The sequence below is a fragment of the Phallusia mammillata genome, chromosome 1 (genome assembly GCF_965637545.1).
Source record: "Phallusia mammillata chromosome 1, kaPhaMamm4.hap1.1, whole genome shotgun sequence".
NCBI classification, from domain to species: Eukaryota; Metazoa; Chordata; class Ascidiacea; order Phlebobranchia; family Ascidiidae; genus Phallusia; species Phallusia mammillata.
The window spans coordinates 15,545,148-15,563,493 of NC_137252.1; the positions used below are offsets into that span (position 1 = coordinate 15,545,148).

The 18,346-nt window shown below is 35.4% G+C and overlaps 2 protein-coding genes across 2 annotated transcripts; one reads left to right on the forward strand and one right to left on the reverse strand.

Moving 5' to 3' along the window:
- Positions 1–2,051: 2,051 nt before the first annotated feature.
- On the reverse strand, positions 2,052–8,127 carry LOC145214847 (uncharacterized). Its single transcript, XM_080083459.1, has 11 exons — positions 7,494–8,127; positions 7,230–7,304; positions 7,033–7,154; positions 6,578–6,672; positions 6,413–6,501; positions 5,961–6,115; positions 5,811–5,887; positions 5,580–5,634; positions 5,146–5,383; positions 4,736–4,845; positions 2,052–4,254 (listed from the first exon to the last, which is right to left on the reverse strand). The coding sequence occupies exons 1-11, from the start codon at positions 7,915–7,917 to the stop codon at positions 4,129–4,131; spliced, it is 1,566 nt and encodes a 521-aa protein (XP_079939585.1). The 5' UTR covers positions 7,918–8,127; the 3' UTR covers positions 2,052–4,128.
- Positions 8,128–8,595: 468 nt separating this feature from the next.
- LOC145226203 (poly [ADP-ribose] polymerase 1-like) lies at positions 8,596–18,319 on the forward strand. The gene is made up of 21 exons (XM_080092271.1): positions 8,596–8,797; positions 8,865–9,113; positions 9,780–9,988; positions 10,095–10,314; positions 12,740–12,945; positions 13,372–13,416; positions 13,475–13,623; positions 14,371–14,531; positions 14,607–14,661; positions 14,832–14,908; positions 15,002–15,126; positions 15,425–15,546; positions 15,606–15,691; positions 15,892–16,005; positions 16,081–16,164; positions 16,221–16,352; positions 16,501–16,626; positions 16,689–16,809; positions 16,877–17,007; positions 17,377–17,504; positions 17,795–18,319. The coding sequence occupies exons 1-21, from the start codon at positions 8,660–8,662 to the stop codon at positions 18,060–18,062; spliced, it is 2,946 nt and encodes a 981-aa protein (XP_079948397.1). The 5' UTR covers positions 8,596–8,659; the 3' UTR covers positions 18,063–18,319.
- The last annotated feature ends 27 nt before the right edge of the window (positions 18,320–18,346 follow it).

Consider the following 18,346-nt stretch of genomic DNA (forward strand, 5'->3'; position numbering starts at 1 on the left):
ATACCCTTGCTCTCAAAAGTATTTCACCAAAAAATTAACTTAAGTTGATTTAAATTTTGGTTTAAAAAAAAGATTTGATCACATTTTTTAGGAGTAGGCCTATAACTTAAGGGTAGGGTTGCCACCGACATAGACGCCAAAATAAGGACAACCAAAAAATTAAATTTGCATACGGAATGAAACAAACGTTTGAACATCTTTGCATTCTTACGAGCCATGACATATCATATGCAATATATTTAGCCAGAAACAATCTGTTCCAGCAACTCGTTTGTAGAAAATACGTGCATCTCATGACAGCTCAGGTATAAGTTTTTACGTTTACCTGTAGCTGGGATTTGACTGACATTTCACTAAGTTTGTTTCTTGTAGTTGTTGAAAATAAGACAAAATAGGGCCTAAGGTGGGGCTGCTATAATTTATGATACACAATCCCTGACAAAATTTATCTCAGTTGCGTTAACCCAGTGGTTCTCAAACTTTTTCGGTATTTTCTCTAAACGGTCTCTTTGCCATTATTTCGAGGGCTTGTGGTCCTTAAGCCTAAATGTGTTTTTCAGAAAAAGGAAAATTGATTGCAGGATTTTAGCTAGTTATGTAAAATTCTGCATAACAATGATCCAAATCTGACATTACAGACAAGACAAAAACATTACCATTTTGCGCGAACAATTGCATTTTTGTTAGTTGGCATGCAATAAAGCCTATGGAGACGGTCGATTCTCAATTTCACTTTGATTTAAACCTATTTAGTTCCACAAACCGACGCTAAATTAGAATATAGAATTACTTCCAGCTTTTTGCGGTCCCCGCAAAATTGCCTCACACAGCCCTAAAGGGCCGCGGACCCCAGTTTGGGTTAACCTTTTTGCGATCCAATTACTTCTATTGCGGAATAAATTTAGAATATTCGGAAGTCACACGGACAGTGACACTAGAAAACGTTAGATACGATACTCTGATCCTTGTTAATTAACTTTCTGCGTAGGCTTCTGTTTTGTCAAGTTTATTAGGCTAAGCTTACTACTCTCACTATCCTTGAAACAATAAGCACATATATCACGGGTCGCCAACCTTTGTCACTCTAAAAACTATTCGGACCAATTTCAAATTGTCACAGAAAAAAAACACTGGGAGCAGCCCTTTTAAAGACCTTTTTAAATTTGAAATAATATGCCACTGTAAAAACGTTTTTATATCTCACGGCATTTGACTTTTTGTTGTTAGTTAATTCCTTGCATATTAGGTACACAGTTAAAGCAAATGAAACTTCCCACGTAGCATCGAACGCTGTGTTTTCTTGAGACGCGCGATTTTTATATCTAACGGGTATTGTTAGACAACTACCGTGGTAACAAACAGGTATTGTTACGCGCGCACACACACTGCAAAACCAAACGGTGACCTTGTGCGTTAACCTGCGCGCCGCCAGTTTACCTCTTCACGTTTCATGGTATAGACGCGCGGTTGCAGCTAACTACTAGAAATTTTCTCCGTTGGTATATTAATTTCATAGTATATCTATATTTTTTTTCTTAAATTCCTGACGTTTAAGTACATTTTAACATTTCTCCCTGACGCAGATTTAAACACAAATTCCCTGACATGTCAGGGAAAATCCTGACGTATGGCAACCTTGGGCCCTAAGGTCAAAATAAGGATAAATTTCAGAAATAAGGACGGTATGGAAACCCTGCATGAGGGGCATTATGTGCACTAATTAAAATCACATCTTATAACGTACCATTTTTTCTTTTCTATCACTTGTTGCTACCCAAAGCAATATATCGCCGTACAGGGTGTAAATCATTTAACATCTGTTTACCAATCATAGCCTTGCTTTTCGAATGCCGGTGTTACTTTGCTATATTCATGCCTTGTTTTCACATTTTCTCGAACGGAGGTTTTTGCATTTTCGCAAATTTCCGTCAAGCGAAACAACCTCGGATAAAACTATTCATATTTAAAATTACACACAAACTTTACAATGTTTGAAACAAAACAAAAGACAACCGAAGTTTTTGCTCAAAAACACGCTAGAAAGATATAAGATTCTTGTTTTGTATTTTGTCGCCATCAACAGTACAAAATGTACATAGTTTATAAAAGGAAAAAAATAACATGTGGCAAATTGAATAAACTCATAAAAATAGCAGCATAACAAATCTGTTTTGTCGTAAAAGGAATTTGATCAACAACATTACAGTACTGGAATATTATCAATCCAAAAAACAGTTACACAAGCACATTGCTGTAGCATTTTGTACGGTGCGCATGCAAAATTACATGACAAAATATAGAAGTTGTCCGAAATTTCTCTGTATAAATAGCTGTGAACCTATAAAAATACGCTTTGGACCAGTGAATTATGTCCTTCACACACAAGTCCATTTTAACATGAAAACAGAAAAGAAAAAACAAAGCTTTAAATTTTGTCTTGATGCTTGAAAACCACAACCATTTATGCTTTTACCTTGTTACGCAATCACGATTTTTATTGGATTGATAAAAAGGCGGTGAGTCGTCATAGCTCAGGAATGTGTCGAGAAATTATTTGGGTTTGGCGCCGCCTGTTTTTGCTGTACATGGATGCTATGCAAGTTAAATCGTCCATGATCCCTATTTTTACACCGCTACAAAGCACGTATTAGGCTACGTGCGCTTGTATCATAAGATTCTTAGGTTTAATCAAACTCAAAATTTAACACACGTGGATCACACATACACCTCAATTGCTTGCCACGCAAAAATAAAAAAACGAATTTATTTATAATTTTTATATTAATATAAGTTATTTTCTTATAAATTGGCAATGCAAGAAAACGAGAGACATAGCCAAATAGCACATTGCAGTTATCGCTGTATTTGACCAAAACACAAAACCCACTCGGTCAGTGTCTAGATCTAGAATCGCGTTCGCTTTGCCTCTGTTAATGAGGTAATTAACGGTCATTTTCCTTATATGGACACGCCTGGGTTCGTCACAGGACAGGTAATCGATTTTTGACAAGTGAAAATTCCTAATTGGGCACCGTACATGGTTTTGTGACTTTCCACTTTAGGTAACGGATTTATTCTAGAATAGTGCAAATCGATAACGGGCAGGACGAGGGTGATTATTACCGACCTTTAGGATTTGACCAATATTCATTAAATTTTACAAAAACGGTCTTTCTTCGCTGTTTTGTGTCGCTTTTTATCATATGAATAAATTTGCCTGAATATCATGTGAATTTGTGGCTCTTTAAAGCAACAACGATGCACTTACGAAAAAATAAAAAAGTGTGAAAAAGAAAAAAAATCCGCACAAAAAGTATTGCAGCTATTCGATATAAAGTGCACTACGCGTTTAAGGAAAAGAAAAAAAAAACAATTATATGTACTTACAACAAGTACAACAGTTACGCGGAAATTAAAGCGACTGAAAAATAGAAGCACAAAAGCAAGTCAAATATTGCCTGTTTGTGGGTTAAATAATAGACGTGGATAAGAAAAAAGGTAAAAGGTTGAATTGAGTTTGTAGATTTGAACAATTTCGTGCATTTGTGGAGTCGAACGCTTATTTTTTTAGCAAATTTTTAAGTTTAGGTATGCTTGTTTGTGGCAAGTGCAGTGCTATATGTTTATACATAACATAGGAGTGCAAAAAATGAAGTAAAAAATACATTTGCGGTAAATGTAAATTGTGTGAGTTGTTGCCGACACCATAACCATTAAATAGTATTTGCTAAAATTCACCTGTGTGGAAAACAAATGATTGTTTTGTAATACTTTTGTACAAAACGGCAGATAACATGCAAAAGTATAAATCGACACACGAAGCATGCAACAACCAATTATACATGAGTCTTAATATAATGATTGTTTTTAAAAGTCGAGTGCAAATACAAATTGCAGGCAGCAAAATAGTCCTTCCTAAAAATATTTGTTCATTTTCTTACACAACTAGTCAAGATTCCTTGTAAATTTCGATACTTTTTGATTTGAAGGTGAAAACTATGCCAAGCGTTTTACGTTTTACTATCTTGCAAAAATGGATTTTAATTAATGGTAAACGTCCAATATAGGTTTGCTAGATCGTCGTCAAAATGTACAAAAAATAAAAAATATACAACTGTGTTACTGATTTCAGCACCAATTTCCATTTTTAGCAGTGGCCATTTCCACGTGATTCGTTGCCATAGAACCGAGGTCAATTGGTGTTTTAATGTCGTGACGTTTATTAAGTACAAACGCGTCGTAAGCAGTTCGCATCTGAAAAGCAACGAACATCGTTATCACCGACATAAGTTAGAACACCACAAGATCTCGCCCAGGGCTACACCATACATGCAGATTTTACAGGAGTTTGGTAACTTGAAGGGATAAAGGTTGCCTAACATGATAGGAATTCGTATGATTAAAGTTGACTGTTGTTCGACATCAGTTCACTGCAATGCATCGGACCTTACGCAACACAAAGGTTTTCTTTATCGTCAATGAGGCGTGCGACTTTTAAGACTAAGATGACAAATATTGGGGTTTTGCAAAGCAATAAAGCGTTACCTCAAAGCCTTGAATACGAACCTAAAGTTTAAAGCTACTGCCAATTGTATTACATTATTTAGCATTAAAACGGCATTATTGATGTTTCCACAGTATGCTACAGTGTAGTTTTTTAAAAAGGGAATACTAAGCACAAATACATTTAATCGTATTTGAAATAACACATAAAACACTTGATAAAAAGACAAACCTGCAAAGCAATTCTTCCCGCTGGCATTTTACCAATGTCTCCACACAACTGTGGACAAACGACTGTTTGAATCTTTTTTGCTTCATCACAGTTCTGATTGTGGGTCTTCACTGTTAATTAAACAAAGGGTCACTTTGTATTCATACAACCATTGTTCAAATTTGTCAAAAACTCAAAATCAAATTCAGTACACTTCTTCAGCGCAAATATTTGTTCACTGAAAAGCATGCATTTAGAAGACAAAACTTACAAACCAAAAAAGTAACTGTAGGTTTTACAACACCTGTCCAACTTAAAAATAGGTAAATAAAAAAACTCCTGTTTTGTACATATTTTAGACATTTTTGTTGGTTTGGTAGTTCAGTTAACCAAAAAACAAAATATTTGAATTCCAAACGTTATCGTAATACCTGCTTTGATTGCTGCCCTGAATGCAAGGTAAGCATTCACTGTGTCTGGGACCAGAATGGGAACCCTCATTACAGGTACATAAATAAGATTCTTTACAGTTTTGCAATATTCCCTTTCAGACAAGTCTTCTTCTTCAAGATCAACTGATATTGTCCGCAAGCGTTGTTTGTTCAGTTCATCATTTTCATCTAATTTGCCTCCTTCGGATATGTTCATTGGAAGCACAATAGCTTCACCCTGTAAAAAACAAAACTCTAAAAATTTGGGTGTCAAACTAAATAAATCCAATTTTCAGTCGATTTAAGCATATTTACATGTGTAAAGGGAAATCATGTACAAAAACAAACATACCAAACCAACACCAAGTAGTTCTCTATATGAAAAATTTACGCCTTTATGTATTGTTTACATTTAACAACAACAAACAGCTTACCACTAATAGTTCCCCATCATGATTTTGGCAGATGATTTGTCTGAGTCTTTTTTGTCTGCAAAATGTTTGTAGTTGAAACACAACCGATTTTCGCTCAAGGGCAGAAACACAAAATACGAGGTGCATACATAACAAAAGATTAGGAAAGCAATTTAATTTAAAAACAAAATACGTAAAAAATTGTAGTGGATTGGGTTAGTTTATGTTAATGTTTGTAGAAGAGTTCCTTACATTGCCCATCCAAATATTTTAATGTACTGCAGCTCTGGTTCTCCATCCAGAAATCCAAAGCTGTTTCCAGGAATAATCTGTAAAAAGAAAGAATCAGTTGAATTCAGAACCTTTACATTTTTCATTGATAATTAGGCAATAAAGATTTACCAGTGCATCAGCTGTCAGTGTTGAGTCCACAGTTTTTCTGCAGACCTTCATTCCAGGTGTTTTTTTAAACTGTCTTTGCCAGCAAATGTACTGTTGATTGTCAGTTGTATAAAGCTCATAGGCAACATCACAAACTAAATCCAGAACTGGGTCCACTGTTAACAAAAATACAAACAAGTATCAATCAATTAATGCTGTTGCTTTTCATATGTTCAGGGTAAAATTAGCAGTTCTTTTCAGATAAAAACATTAGATTGTCAACTATAATAATGTTCAGGTAAAGGTTACAATATTCTACTATGTACATACATTTTTAAAATATCTCAAAACATTACCAAACTTTGACTATATATTTGATGATATGTTTGATCTATTCCAGTCCAGTAATATTCCAATGACAAAAAATCATGCAATTAAAAAAATAACCAATAATTTTGACTTAAAAAATTTACCTTTCTTTTCAGTCACATTTCCGGTTTCTGTTTGCAATACAGTATGCCTTGGAGACAGTGACTCTGTGCTGGATGACTCTTCACATTCACTACATTAAAATAAATCACTGTTGAATAATTAAACACAAAAATGTCAACCATTGATCAGGACATTTAAGCACTTACCTTTCCTGGTTTTCTGTTAGTGAAAAGTGAATTTTCTTTCTTTGGCTGTTTCGTAAAGTGCTTTGTCCATTAAAAGAAGAAAATGAAGTTCCCACCTTGCAAAATAAACTTGAGTGAAAATAAGTTACAGACTCGTCTTAAATTTGATAAAGCCATCACTAATTGGTTTTAGACCCATATCCAGATAAGCCTATTCCTGGCTAACAACTTTTTATCAAAAACAAATATTTAACCAATTTACTGGATAACAACCATCATGTTACATTAAGTGTAAGACTAATATAATCATATAGCAAATATCAAAACTATGTTTAAAGATGAATAGTAATAGCCAACATTAAAAAAAAACACAAAATATTTTTGGAAATATTTAACATCAACATCTGACCTGAACAATACTAATCAATCTGACACGAAAAAGTATCCTATCATTTTAACAACATTACACTTCTTACCACATGGTTGGGTTGCAATTCAACAGGTTTGGGTCCCAAATCAAGTTTAAATTCCGCTTCTGTTTCATTGTTGTTTTGGGCAACAGGCACATCTGTTTCTGATTTAACTGATCGACCACTTCCTGCCATGGTTTATTTAAATTTAAATATACATGTTGGTCTGTAACACAATACCAAATTTTAAAAAAAATCCTTACCACGAAACCAATTGCCAATGCTGCGAAAGAATGATGAAGGATTTGATGTTGAATCATTGTTATCACCTTCCAAATCTGTAAAGCAAAACCGTAAATAGTTTTTACGCAAAAAATGCTATTAAGGCATGTATGAAAAACCAAGGCCATGCCATCATAATACAAAAGTACAGAACATCATGAAATTTTAAATAGTTCTGAGAACAGTTAATATTGTTCAACTCATGAACTGTAGCTACTATTTAATAAGTTCAAATAAAGGCTTACCAACACTTAGACGTTTCTTTGTAGGAAGTGAAGTTTTGGTCAAATGAACGTCGGATACTGATCTGGAGTGAATCTTCTTTATGTCCTGACTTAATGCGTTGCTGTTATTGCTTGTGTTATAGTTTCCATATGACTTCCAATTGGTGGTATATCCCGTCCTCCAGGAGTAATCGGCATCTGTGTAATTTCCTTCTGTACGTCCGGGAATCACAACCACCTCGTCATCATCTTCGTTGCTGCCAATGACTAACGTATCATGATCAACGTCTTGAATAAGTTCGTCTTCGTAATATTCATCCAACGAATTATCATCATCAAGGTCGCTTAGCGAGCTTAAGTCATCATCGTCATCAAGACTATCAATGTCAGCTACATTTTTGTGTAGGTTAGGAGCGCCGTCGAAATACGTAAATGTCGAAGTCATGATGGCATCTAAACATATAGCGCGTTGTCAGAAAACCAAAACATCCACTGGTGCTTGTAGAAAGACTAATAAAAACGGAACTACGCTTCGGAAATTAGAACGCTTCGGAAATCTTTCACTGTCTTTTTACAACCCAATTCAAACAACGAAACTAATCGGCAGTACACCACAGTCCACACCTCACCTCACGTCACACAAGTTTTAAATCTATAAATAACTTCGCGGCTGTAGTCCCCTTTTTCGCCTGCGGTTCTGCGTTTTTCATCCGCTCTCTTTCGAAGAATTTTTCACGATAAAAATGAACTTAAAAACACTATTATGTTTTTTCCGCTGCTGTCCACATCCACACTTAGTACCGGTACTCTCAAAATTGACAAAAAAATTGTAAACAAAATCACGTTTTAATTTCCATTTTTGAACATCGCATATGTCTTGTAGATAGTTAGAAAAAAATACTTTTTCAAGGACATGTGCCTCTTGTCAGGCTTGCTAGGCACAAAAAGCAAAACATAACAACTCTCTATCGCCCTCTAGTGATTAATCTTGACGTCTGGCGGGAAATATTACACGTTATTGGCATTGTTGTTTTGCTGCAACTGTGCTATTTGTTGTTATACGTTTGGACTTATGAGTCTTTTTGATGTTACCTTTAAACTTCTGATAACAACTGAAGTATCAGGTAACAACGTTGTGGTTTTAATTAGCAGGTATACAACTTTGGATAGGACTGCTTTTAAAAGCAATGGAAGAGGAAGATTTGTCGTATAAAGCCGAGTATGCCAAAAGCAATCGTGCATCATGCAAGGGTTGTTCAAGTTTGATTGCAAAAGATTCACTTCGACTTGCCCATTTGGTCCAGTCAAGGCATTTTGATGGCAAGGTTGTTGTTTTTTCAAATATAAGGTAAATACGTTAAAATCTTATTTTAGTGACTCTGACCCTTTCAGCAACCACATTGGTTCCACTACTCCTGCTTTTTTGGAAAATTTCGTCCAACTTCAGTTGATGAAGTTGGTGACTATCATGATCTTCGGTGGGAAGATCAGGAAAAGATTAGAACCCAGATCGAGAGAGGCCCATCAAAAAAGAATGGTGCTGGGGCACCTTTGGTATCAAAGTCACTAAAGGATTTTGTTATTCAATATGCTTTGTCAGGAAGAGCCAAATGCAGAAAATGTGACGGAAAGATTGAAAAGGTTTAAAATTTTTGTCTCATTTTTGTTAACAGATATGTTAAAGGTTTGGGGTTGCATAAAATGCTGTCATGGTTAACATCAAGTTAACTTTATTTCGCTTGAGAAAAGAAAACATAGCATCACAATTGCACTAAAACAATCATTTAACTGGAAATAGCTATGCAATGTTGAAACGTTATGGATCGCAAACTAAGCAGGGTACAATTGGTGAACTATGGTGTGTGCTTTAGTGATGGGACGATACCAGGTTTTGAAGCGTGTACCGAGTACGAGTACCACATGTATATACCGAGTATGATTACCGAGTACTTAAGTGTAGTGTTGTACTTAGTTGTATATCACTGGCTAATTTTTCTGCCATGGTCGGGGTACAGGCGTGCACACACCATTGCAGAAAAATGTAATCTCCACGTGATAGAGAAAAAGATATACGTAAACTGGCGGAATGTTATTCCAATTTTGTGCTGTCCAAAGCCAATATTGGCATAAAGTTGCCTGTATTCTTATGGTGTAAATCGGCCTACGGTACTCGCATGTTGGTATCAAAAACTGAGACAAAATATTTCAATACCGAGTATGAGTATCGATACCACTAAAATCGTTCGATACCGAGTACCGGGTGCCCCTCCCATCACTAGTGTGCTGATCTGAAACCGTATGTTTTAGGATGAGATTCGGATATCCCATAAAGAAGTACATCCTGAGAAACCACAACTTGGTTTTGTGGATCGTTGGCATCATGTTGGATGTTTCGTGAAGCGCCGCAAGGAGTTTGGTTGGATTGATGGTGGTTACACAGCTGATATGATTAGTGGCTTCAAAGCAATTGACCCTGAAGACCGAAAAACAATAACAAAATTGCTTGACAAGAAAGGGTAAATAGTTTTGCATTGAATGAACATTTTAGATACACTTTGTTTTTAAAAAAATTGCATCATATTTTTGGCAATTAAATCATGTATATTTTGCTATGTTTTATAGGAAGAAAAGTCAAAAGTCAAAAGAAAATGAGTCACCTGGATGCAGCATTAAACAAGAGGCTTCCCCTCCATTAACAGATGATCAAACAAAGAAACTAAAACATCAAAGTTCTTTGTTGTGGAAAGTGATTGACACACTGAAACATATTGACTTGAAAAAGAATGATTTTATTGAGATTCTTGAACATAATCAACAAGAAGTCCCAAAAGGTCTTGATAAGGTCGGAAGCAATGTTTCTAGTCCAGATAGTATTTTTGCTGTTGTAATTTGCTGATGTTTTGCTTTCAGAGGTAATATACTGCAGCAGGCATAAGTGATAGCTTAAACTGTTAGTTTTAGCTAAAATTTTATAAGTGTTTCTGGTCTTTGTTTTCAGATGACTAGCATAATTTTGTAGGAGCCCCGTGAAGATAATAATCCCTGTTAATGCAGTGTGGAATTTTTTGTTTTATTTTGTCACCGGACTGACCCTAATAAAAATATGTTGTTTTAAGACACTTTTTATGGGTCCCCTTCCCTGAAGGGGACACATATTGATTTTACTTGAATTGTTTGTTTGTTTTTTGTTTTTTTTCTTCCCAAAGTTTGTCCGACTCATTTTTCCATCAAATGTTTGATGGATTTGGCTGAAATTTACACAGATGGTAGATATAGTTATGTAGATGTGCATCCCACTTTGTTTTTGTTGATAACCCCAGTATTTACCCCGCCCGCCCCCTAAAATAGGTATTTTTACCCAAAGTTTGTCCGACTCGTTTTTCCATCAAATGTTTGATGGATTGGGCTGAAATTTAAACAGATGGTAGATATAGTTATTTAGATGTGCATCCCACTTTGTTTTTGTTGATAACCCCAGTATTTACCCCGCTAGCCCCCTAAAATGGGTATTTTTTCTCTGAAGTTTGTCCGACTCGTTTTTCCATCAAATGTTTGATGGATTTGGCTGAAATTTACACAGATGGTAGATATAGTTATGTAGATTTTTTTTGTAAAATTTTGGTTTAAGATGTCCGGTTCTTTAAGAAATTTGGTTACAAAAAGATGTCCTTCGCTGTTTCGTCATGGATTGCACCCCAGCATTGTACAAATGCAACGAAGGTGTTTAAATGTACAGGAACACCAAAGTAAAAAACTTATGCATGATTTTGAAATCAATGTTCAGCGCTTTCATGTTGCTGAAACACCAAGTGATGCCCATACTGCAGCTAAAAGTTTAATGGAGTCAAACCACTTTGTTTTTGTTGATAACCCCAGTATTTACCCCGCTCGCCCCCTAAAATGGGTATTTTTACCCAAAGTTTGTCCGACTCGTTTTTCCATCAATTGTTTGATGGATTTGGCTGAAATTTACACAGACGGTAATTATTCATGTAGATGTGCACTTTGTTTTTGTTGATAACCCCAGTATTTACCCCGCTATCCCCCTAAAATGGGTGAGTTTTTAAATAGTGTCAGAATTGGGTGAAATTTGGATTTCTTGCATAGTATGCCATTTATAGGTGTCGATTGTTGTGTTCAACCCTGTAGTCCTAACGTTTACCCCACAAGCCCCTAAAGTGTAAAACGTATTTGTATGTTACTGGGCACCACAAACGAAAGATTTCTTTGGCGCATTAGTGTTACAAGGGCAACCAGTTGTATGTTGCTTGGTGGTCGTTTTTGCGCCATGGCAGTTCTTGTTAACAGCCCTATGACGTCAGAAACATTAACGGTTGTTGCTCAAAACACCTCTAGTGGTCGAAATTTTAAACATTAGCGGATTGGGCTGAAATTTTGCAGTACTATTGATTGAGTCATTGTGGTTTTTATATATTTTTTAATTTGTGTGTCGAACCCAATTAGTTACCCTACTAGCCCCCTAAAATGGGTCAGTTTTTTAAAACGTTAAGTAGGACATACTTCAAACAATATCTGGGGTGAATCTAATTTTATAGTTTGTATTCTACATAGTATTATTATTTAAGCCCAGTGCCGATCACTGTGTTTTACCTTACAATACCTGACTTTCTCATGGTTATCTCTTGAATTGCGTTATTTTCAACTTTGCATGTGTGGGGACCCATGAGTTTTTGCCTGCAGAAACGACTAAAGTTATAAAAGACGGTGACTAATATTAGGGACCTAATACAAAATAAGCATAGGAAATATATTTATGTTTTAAAATAGCTTATAGTGTATATACAAGGGCAATATGTGCTAAGCCACCCTTCTAGTTATTACTTAAAATTAGTGGTAGGACGAGTACCCGGTACTCGGTATCGAACGATTTCAGTGGTAGCGATACTCGTACTTGCTGACAAAATATTTTGCCTCAGTTTTCGATACCAATATGTGAGTACCGAAGGCCGATTTACACCATAAGAATACGGGCAACTTTATGCCAATATTTGCTTCGGACAGCACAAAATTGGAAAGTTCCGCCAGTTTACGTATATATTTTACGCTATCATGTGTGTGCAAGCCTGTACCCCGACCATGGCTGATAAATTAGCCAGTGATATACACTTAAGTACTGGCATCGAAGGTATATACATGTGGTACTCGGTATCGGTACTCGCTTCAAAACCTGGTATCGTCCCATCACTACTTGAAATTATTCGCCTTCAATGCAATGGTATAGTATATGCTAAACATTTTCTGTTTAGATTTATGAAAGGATTGCTGATGGTATGTTGTTTGGAACATTAAGTCCATGTGCTCAATGTGGTGGACAACTTGTGGCTAGTAGTCGAGGCTTTTACCAGTGTCATGGTAATATTTCTGAGTGGACAAAATGCACGAACACTACTCTTGATGTAAAGCGGGATGAGTGGGTTATTCCAAATAATTTAAAGGAAGAGTGTCCATATCTGTAAGTGTTGCAAAAAGCTCAAATAATGGCAAGAAATTACTGAATTTAGATTTTATAAGTTTATCAAGTTGCTATCACCCTAAGGAACTGTCACCAATTTATTAGGTTCTGCTCATACAAGCTGTTTAAAAAGTTTTTTGAGTTTTTTTAGTGAATTTAGCAGCATAGTAAATTACTTAGAAATCTGGGTTGGTATATATGGCCTAAAACACGAGAGTTTGGCACCCTTGCTGTTTCACATAGACCAAAAGACTGACCTAGATGTTCCAGTGTTCTTCTTTTTGTATATTATTAGTTGTTTCTAGATGTGTAGTTCAAGGATGTGAATTTTTCCTTGTAAAATTTTTTCAGGAGTCTATACACAACCTAACTGGCTAATGTTTTTCCAAAACTTGATAGTTTATGTATAAAACTGTTGTGTTTCAGAGCAAAATATAAGTTCAAGCCACAAGATCGCATATTTCCTCCACTGTAAGTTTGTTGTTACAAGTCCCAAATATATATACCTTGTAACCGAGACCAATTTTAGACCACCAGTGAAACCCCTAAAAAATAAAAAGATTGTTATCCTTGGAAAAGTAACATCAAGTAAAGAAGACCTGAAAGCCAACATTGAAAAACTTGGAGGCTCAGTAACAACTTCTCTGTCCAAGGCCTACTGCTGTATTTCCACAAAAGGTAAAGGAAATTGATCTCATAGATTAAGTAGGATATTTTACTCCAAATTTTGCAAGACAAAATAACATGCAATTAGCCGAATCAGCTTGGTAGTGTGACATCAACAGATGTTTAGAAAAGACATTGGGAATACTTGTTTTGTATTAAGTATGACATTGTTGCATTTTTGTACTGCTGTCTTAGCTGTTGGCCACTTTATTCATCCAATTCCCCATTATCAGAAAAAAGCATGAATAATTATGGGTCCCCTTCATATTGATTTTACTCAAAATGTTTTCTTTCATTTTTCTTCTCCCCAAAGTTTGTCCGACTCGTTTTTCCATCAAATCCTTGATGGATTTGGATGAAATTTACACAGATGGTAGATGTGCATCCCACTTTGTTTTTGTTGATAACCCCAGTATTCCCCTGCAGCGGCGAAATCAGAAAACTACAAAGCTTTCGCTAAAATTACCTGTTCTTCCTGTCAATTAGATGGGTAGAGAAACCGCCAATTTTGGAAAAAGTGCTTTGCCACATAACGCGTCGTTTTGAACGACGTGTGACATCATAATGACGTCATTAGGGATTTCCCCCCAAAAAATTGTTGGACCCCCCCTTTAAAAAATCCCGGATACGCCCCTGAGTGACAGTATGAATAAGTTATCTTTCAAATTTACCTCACACTATGACACATGTACTTAAATCTTTATAGATAAAACAACTCTAGTTCAAATATATTTTACCAAATGTTGGCCTTTTGTACAGGTGATGTAGATGCCGGGAAAAAAAGGATGAAAGAAGCTGAAGTCAATGACCTTTTTATTGTGTCTGAGGAATTTCTGAAAGAATGTGATGCAATGAAAACTCCTCCGCCATCTTTGATTCCTCTGCTAAAGAAATTTAGCCTTGCTAGCTGGGGAAGTGAGGTAATAAATGACAAGTTGTGTGTCTGAATTAAATCGATATTACCCAGTTTTGAGTTTGTGATCTTTGAATTGCAGAGAGAAACCACTGTGGATGGAAAGAGCATGAAACGGACTATGGAGGAAGAATCAGGTGTGTAATCTTTTGGCTAAAAGTTATACCTAGAATTTTGCTAAGTTCCAAATGTGAAGATTTTTGTAACTGGAATCACATAAAAGTTAGGTTGGTGTTTTAACTTATAAGTTTTATCTAACATTATGGTGTTTTTGCTGATTTTCTAAAAAATGTTTAACCATGTTCAGAGGGTGGGGAGTCTTCCAAAAAGCTGAAATTGGTTGTTAAACATGGTGCAGCAGTTGACCCAGAGTCTGGACTTGAGGTAGGACTATTTGGTTGTCTTCTATTTGTATTTGGTTGTCTTCTAATTTCCAAAAAACATGCAATGTAAGTTTATAACCTTACTCATCTATAGAATTCATGTGATGTTACAACCATCAAAGGCAAAAAATACACAGCCACACTCTCATTGGTTGATATGAAATCTGGTGCAAACTCCTACTACAAACTACAACTGCTTACTAAGCACTCAGGAAAAAGGCAAGATCTATTGTGTTGCAGTTAACAATTTAGTGATGTGTTTGCAATAGCTAGTACTTAACCTTATGGGCCTGACTTTCCTTAATGGCTAAGTGGTTGTAGTCTTGAACAAGGGTTTCAACGATAAATGATAGCTTCCCAATGATGGACTCTACATAAAGGCAAATTTGCTGAAATACAAGTGGCAAGCTTAACCATGGTAGCTACTAGACAAAAGGGCAAAATTATTGTAGCAAAGTTTAAATCAAAAGCTTTTTAAAGCACTTTGCATTCATTGACCATTTTTGTTTACATTTAGTTGGTGTGTGTTCCGGTCATGGGGTAGAGTTGGTACAGTGATTGGTGGAACCAAAGTTGAAACATTTCGAAGCCTTGAATCTGCAATGAACAATTTTCTTGAAGTTTACTTAGACAAAACTGGTTTGTTTTTAACTACTGCAAGTTGGAGTTATGATTATTAAAATCTTTATTTTGTGCAGGAAACAGCTTTCTTACAAAGAACTTTCAAAAATATCCCAACAAATTTTTCCCATTGGATATTGACTACGGTGAAGATAATGAAAAGGTACGAATTTTCGAATTTTAAAAATTGTAAAACAGATTGTGCATCAATTTGGCACTTATATTAGTAGAGAGTAAGGTTTTGTTTATATTATATTGCCTAATATAGTAATAGGGATAGTGCATGGATCTTTTGAAATGATATCAGGGCATTGTTCAAAATGTTAATAAACCTGAGTCAAAACTGTACATGTTCTTTTCTAGATCAAAGGATTACAGGATGCAGGATCAAAATCCAAACTCGAACCACCTGTTCAGGACCTTATCAAAATGATCTTCGACATTGAAAGCATGAAGAAGGCCATGGTAGAATTTGAGGTATGGTATTAATAGGAACTGGAATATATGAAGTTTTTATTGTATTATACAATGTAAATGATTTTTTTTACTTAGCTGGACCTCAACAAAATGCCTCTGGGCAAGTTAAGCAAAAAACAAATGCAGAGGGCATATTCTGTGCTTACGGAAGCAACAGAGGTAATGTACATTAAGTAGTCCTCTTTCCTATTTTAATCAGTTGTGTTTGTCCACAGCTAATTAACGATAATGAACTGGTTGGTTCAAAAATGCTGGACTGCTCAAATCGATTCTACACTCTTATACCACATGACTATGGAATGCAACAACCACCAAAGTTAGACAATGCTGACATCATTAAAGCCAAGGTCCCTGCTGTTTTTATTTGTTTAGAAATATGATAAAAGGCAAAAATCTCAACATTTTTTGCAGTCTTCTTAACTTACTCACATGAGGCTTAAATGGTTTGTTAGTTAAAGTTGTGCAATACAAGGCACTAAGTCTATCTTATTGCAGACTGCAATGTTGGACAATCTTATGGACATTGAAGTTGCTTATAACTTGCTGAAGACAGAAGGTGAGGATGAAAATGCTGAGGATCCGCTTGATGTGAGCTACAAGAAATTGCAGTGTGATCTTGAGGTAATTTTAGTAAAATAGGTGCTAAAAATCACACCTGAATTTTTTAAACATTATTTGTTTAGGTTGTGTCCAAAGACAGTGATGAATACAAGATGGTAGAGAAGTATGCTCAACTAACTCATGCCAGCACACATACCCAATATTCACTAAAAATAGAAGAATTGTTCAAGATTAACAGACATGGTAAGGTTTAGAAAGACTTTGAAATAATACGGTATTAGCAAGATTTTTCACATTTATTACTTTGTAGGTGAGGTTTCAAGATTCCGTCCATTTAAATCTCTTCACAATCGCAAACTATTATGGCACGGATCAAGAACAACTAACTATGCTGGTATCTTGTCTCAGGGATTGAGAATTGCCCCACCAGAAGCACCAGTGGTAGGTTAATCAACAAATACAAACAATATTTGTTTAAATTTTGCTACCACTAGTGCACTGACTCTCTCCAAATAGGTCCCAACAGTAATCCAATAATTCAGTCCTAATCCAACCTTATGAAAACGGATGTTTTGTAAAGGATTGTTTGTTATAAATGCAAATAAACTTAATAAGGAAACCGTACAGAAACTTTTAAAAACAGATACAACATCACATAAATTGCAAAAATGTTTTGTCAAGACATTAATTTGATAGTTCGCAACATATATAGTTAATTCATTGCAAAATCTTAGTTAATGATTGCTTTCATTAAACAAGGTGCAAAAACACGTTTTTGTAATTATTTCTTTAAATTTAATTTATTTTCAGACTGGTTATATGTTTGGAAAAGGAATATACTTTGCAGACATGGTGTCAAAAAGTACCAACTACTGTGGAACAAGAGCTGATAATCCACATGGTCTTGCCATGCTGGCTGATGTTGCTCTTGGAAACATGTCAGTTTGTTAGCACTTATTTTAGCTTGGTTTTGTTTTAATTACTGAAATGTCAGTAAAAGTGATTCTGGTTCCTTATTGCAAACTTTAGTTTATTCATGCTTTACGTGCAAAATGGATTTCTGAAAACAAAACTATCTCCATATTGTCAAATATTAATAGAACAGGTTGATAATCTGTCCTTATAAAAGCAATATTGATTGCAACATGGCTAGGGTTTAACAATTTATGCCTTTAATTTGAGTGTTGCATTGTCTGATTAGAACTAAAAAACTCTGTTGTCTTTACAGGTATGAATTAGTGAATGCAAAAAATGTAAGGAAACTTCCCAAGTCAAAGCACAGTGTTAAGGGTGTTGGTTCTACTACACCAGATAAGAGCACATACACTACACATGATGGCGCTGAAGTGCCAATGGGAAAAGGTGCACAAACTGACCTGACTGATTTCAAAGATGGAACATCACTACTGTACAATGAATACATTGTGTATGACGTAGCTCAAGTTAACCTCAAGTATTTGGTGAAATTTAAGTTTCAGTATGACTCATTGTGGTAAAGTGAAAATAATGTGAGTGTTGTACCGCACCAATTTCATTCAATGTTGGATTGTTTAACAATTCTTTTCCATAATCATACAATATTAACTTCATTAACCCATTATGTTTCTTCTTGCCTACAATAATATTGTGTTAAACTTTCAGGACTTCATTGTTTGTATTTTCATTCTTTGTGCATACTTACAAGGTCAATTAACATCTGACTATTTCTTTCTTTTGCTTTCATGCTAAGCAAATAAAACCTATCTAGCATATATTTTATGTTTGGAGTGTCAGCAGTGTT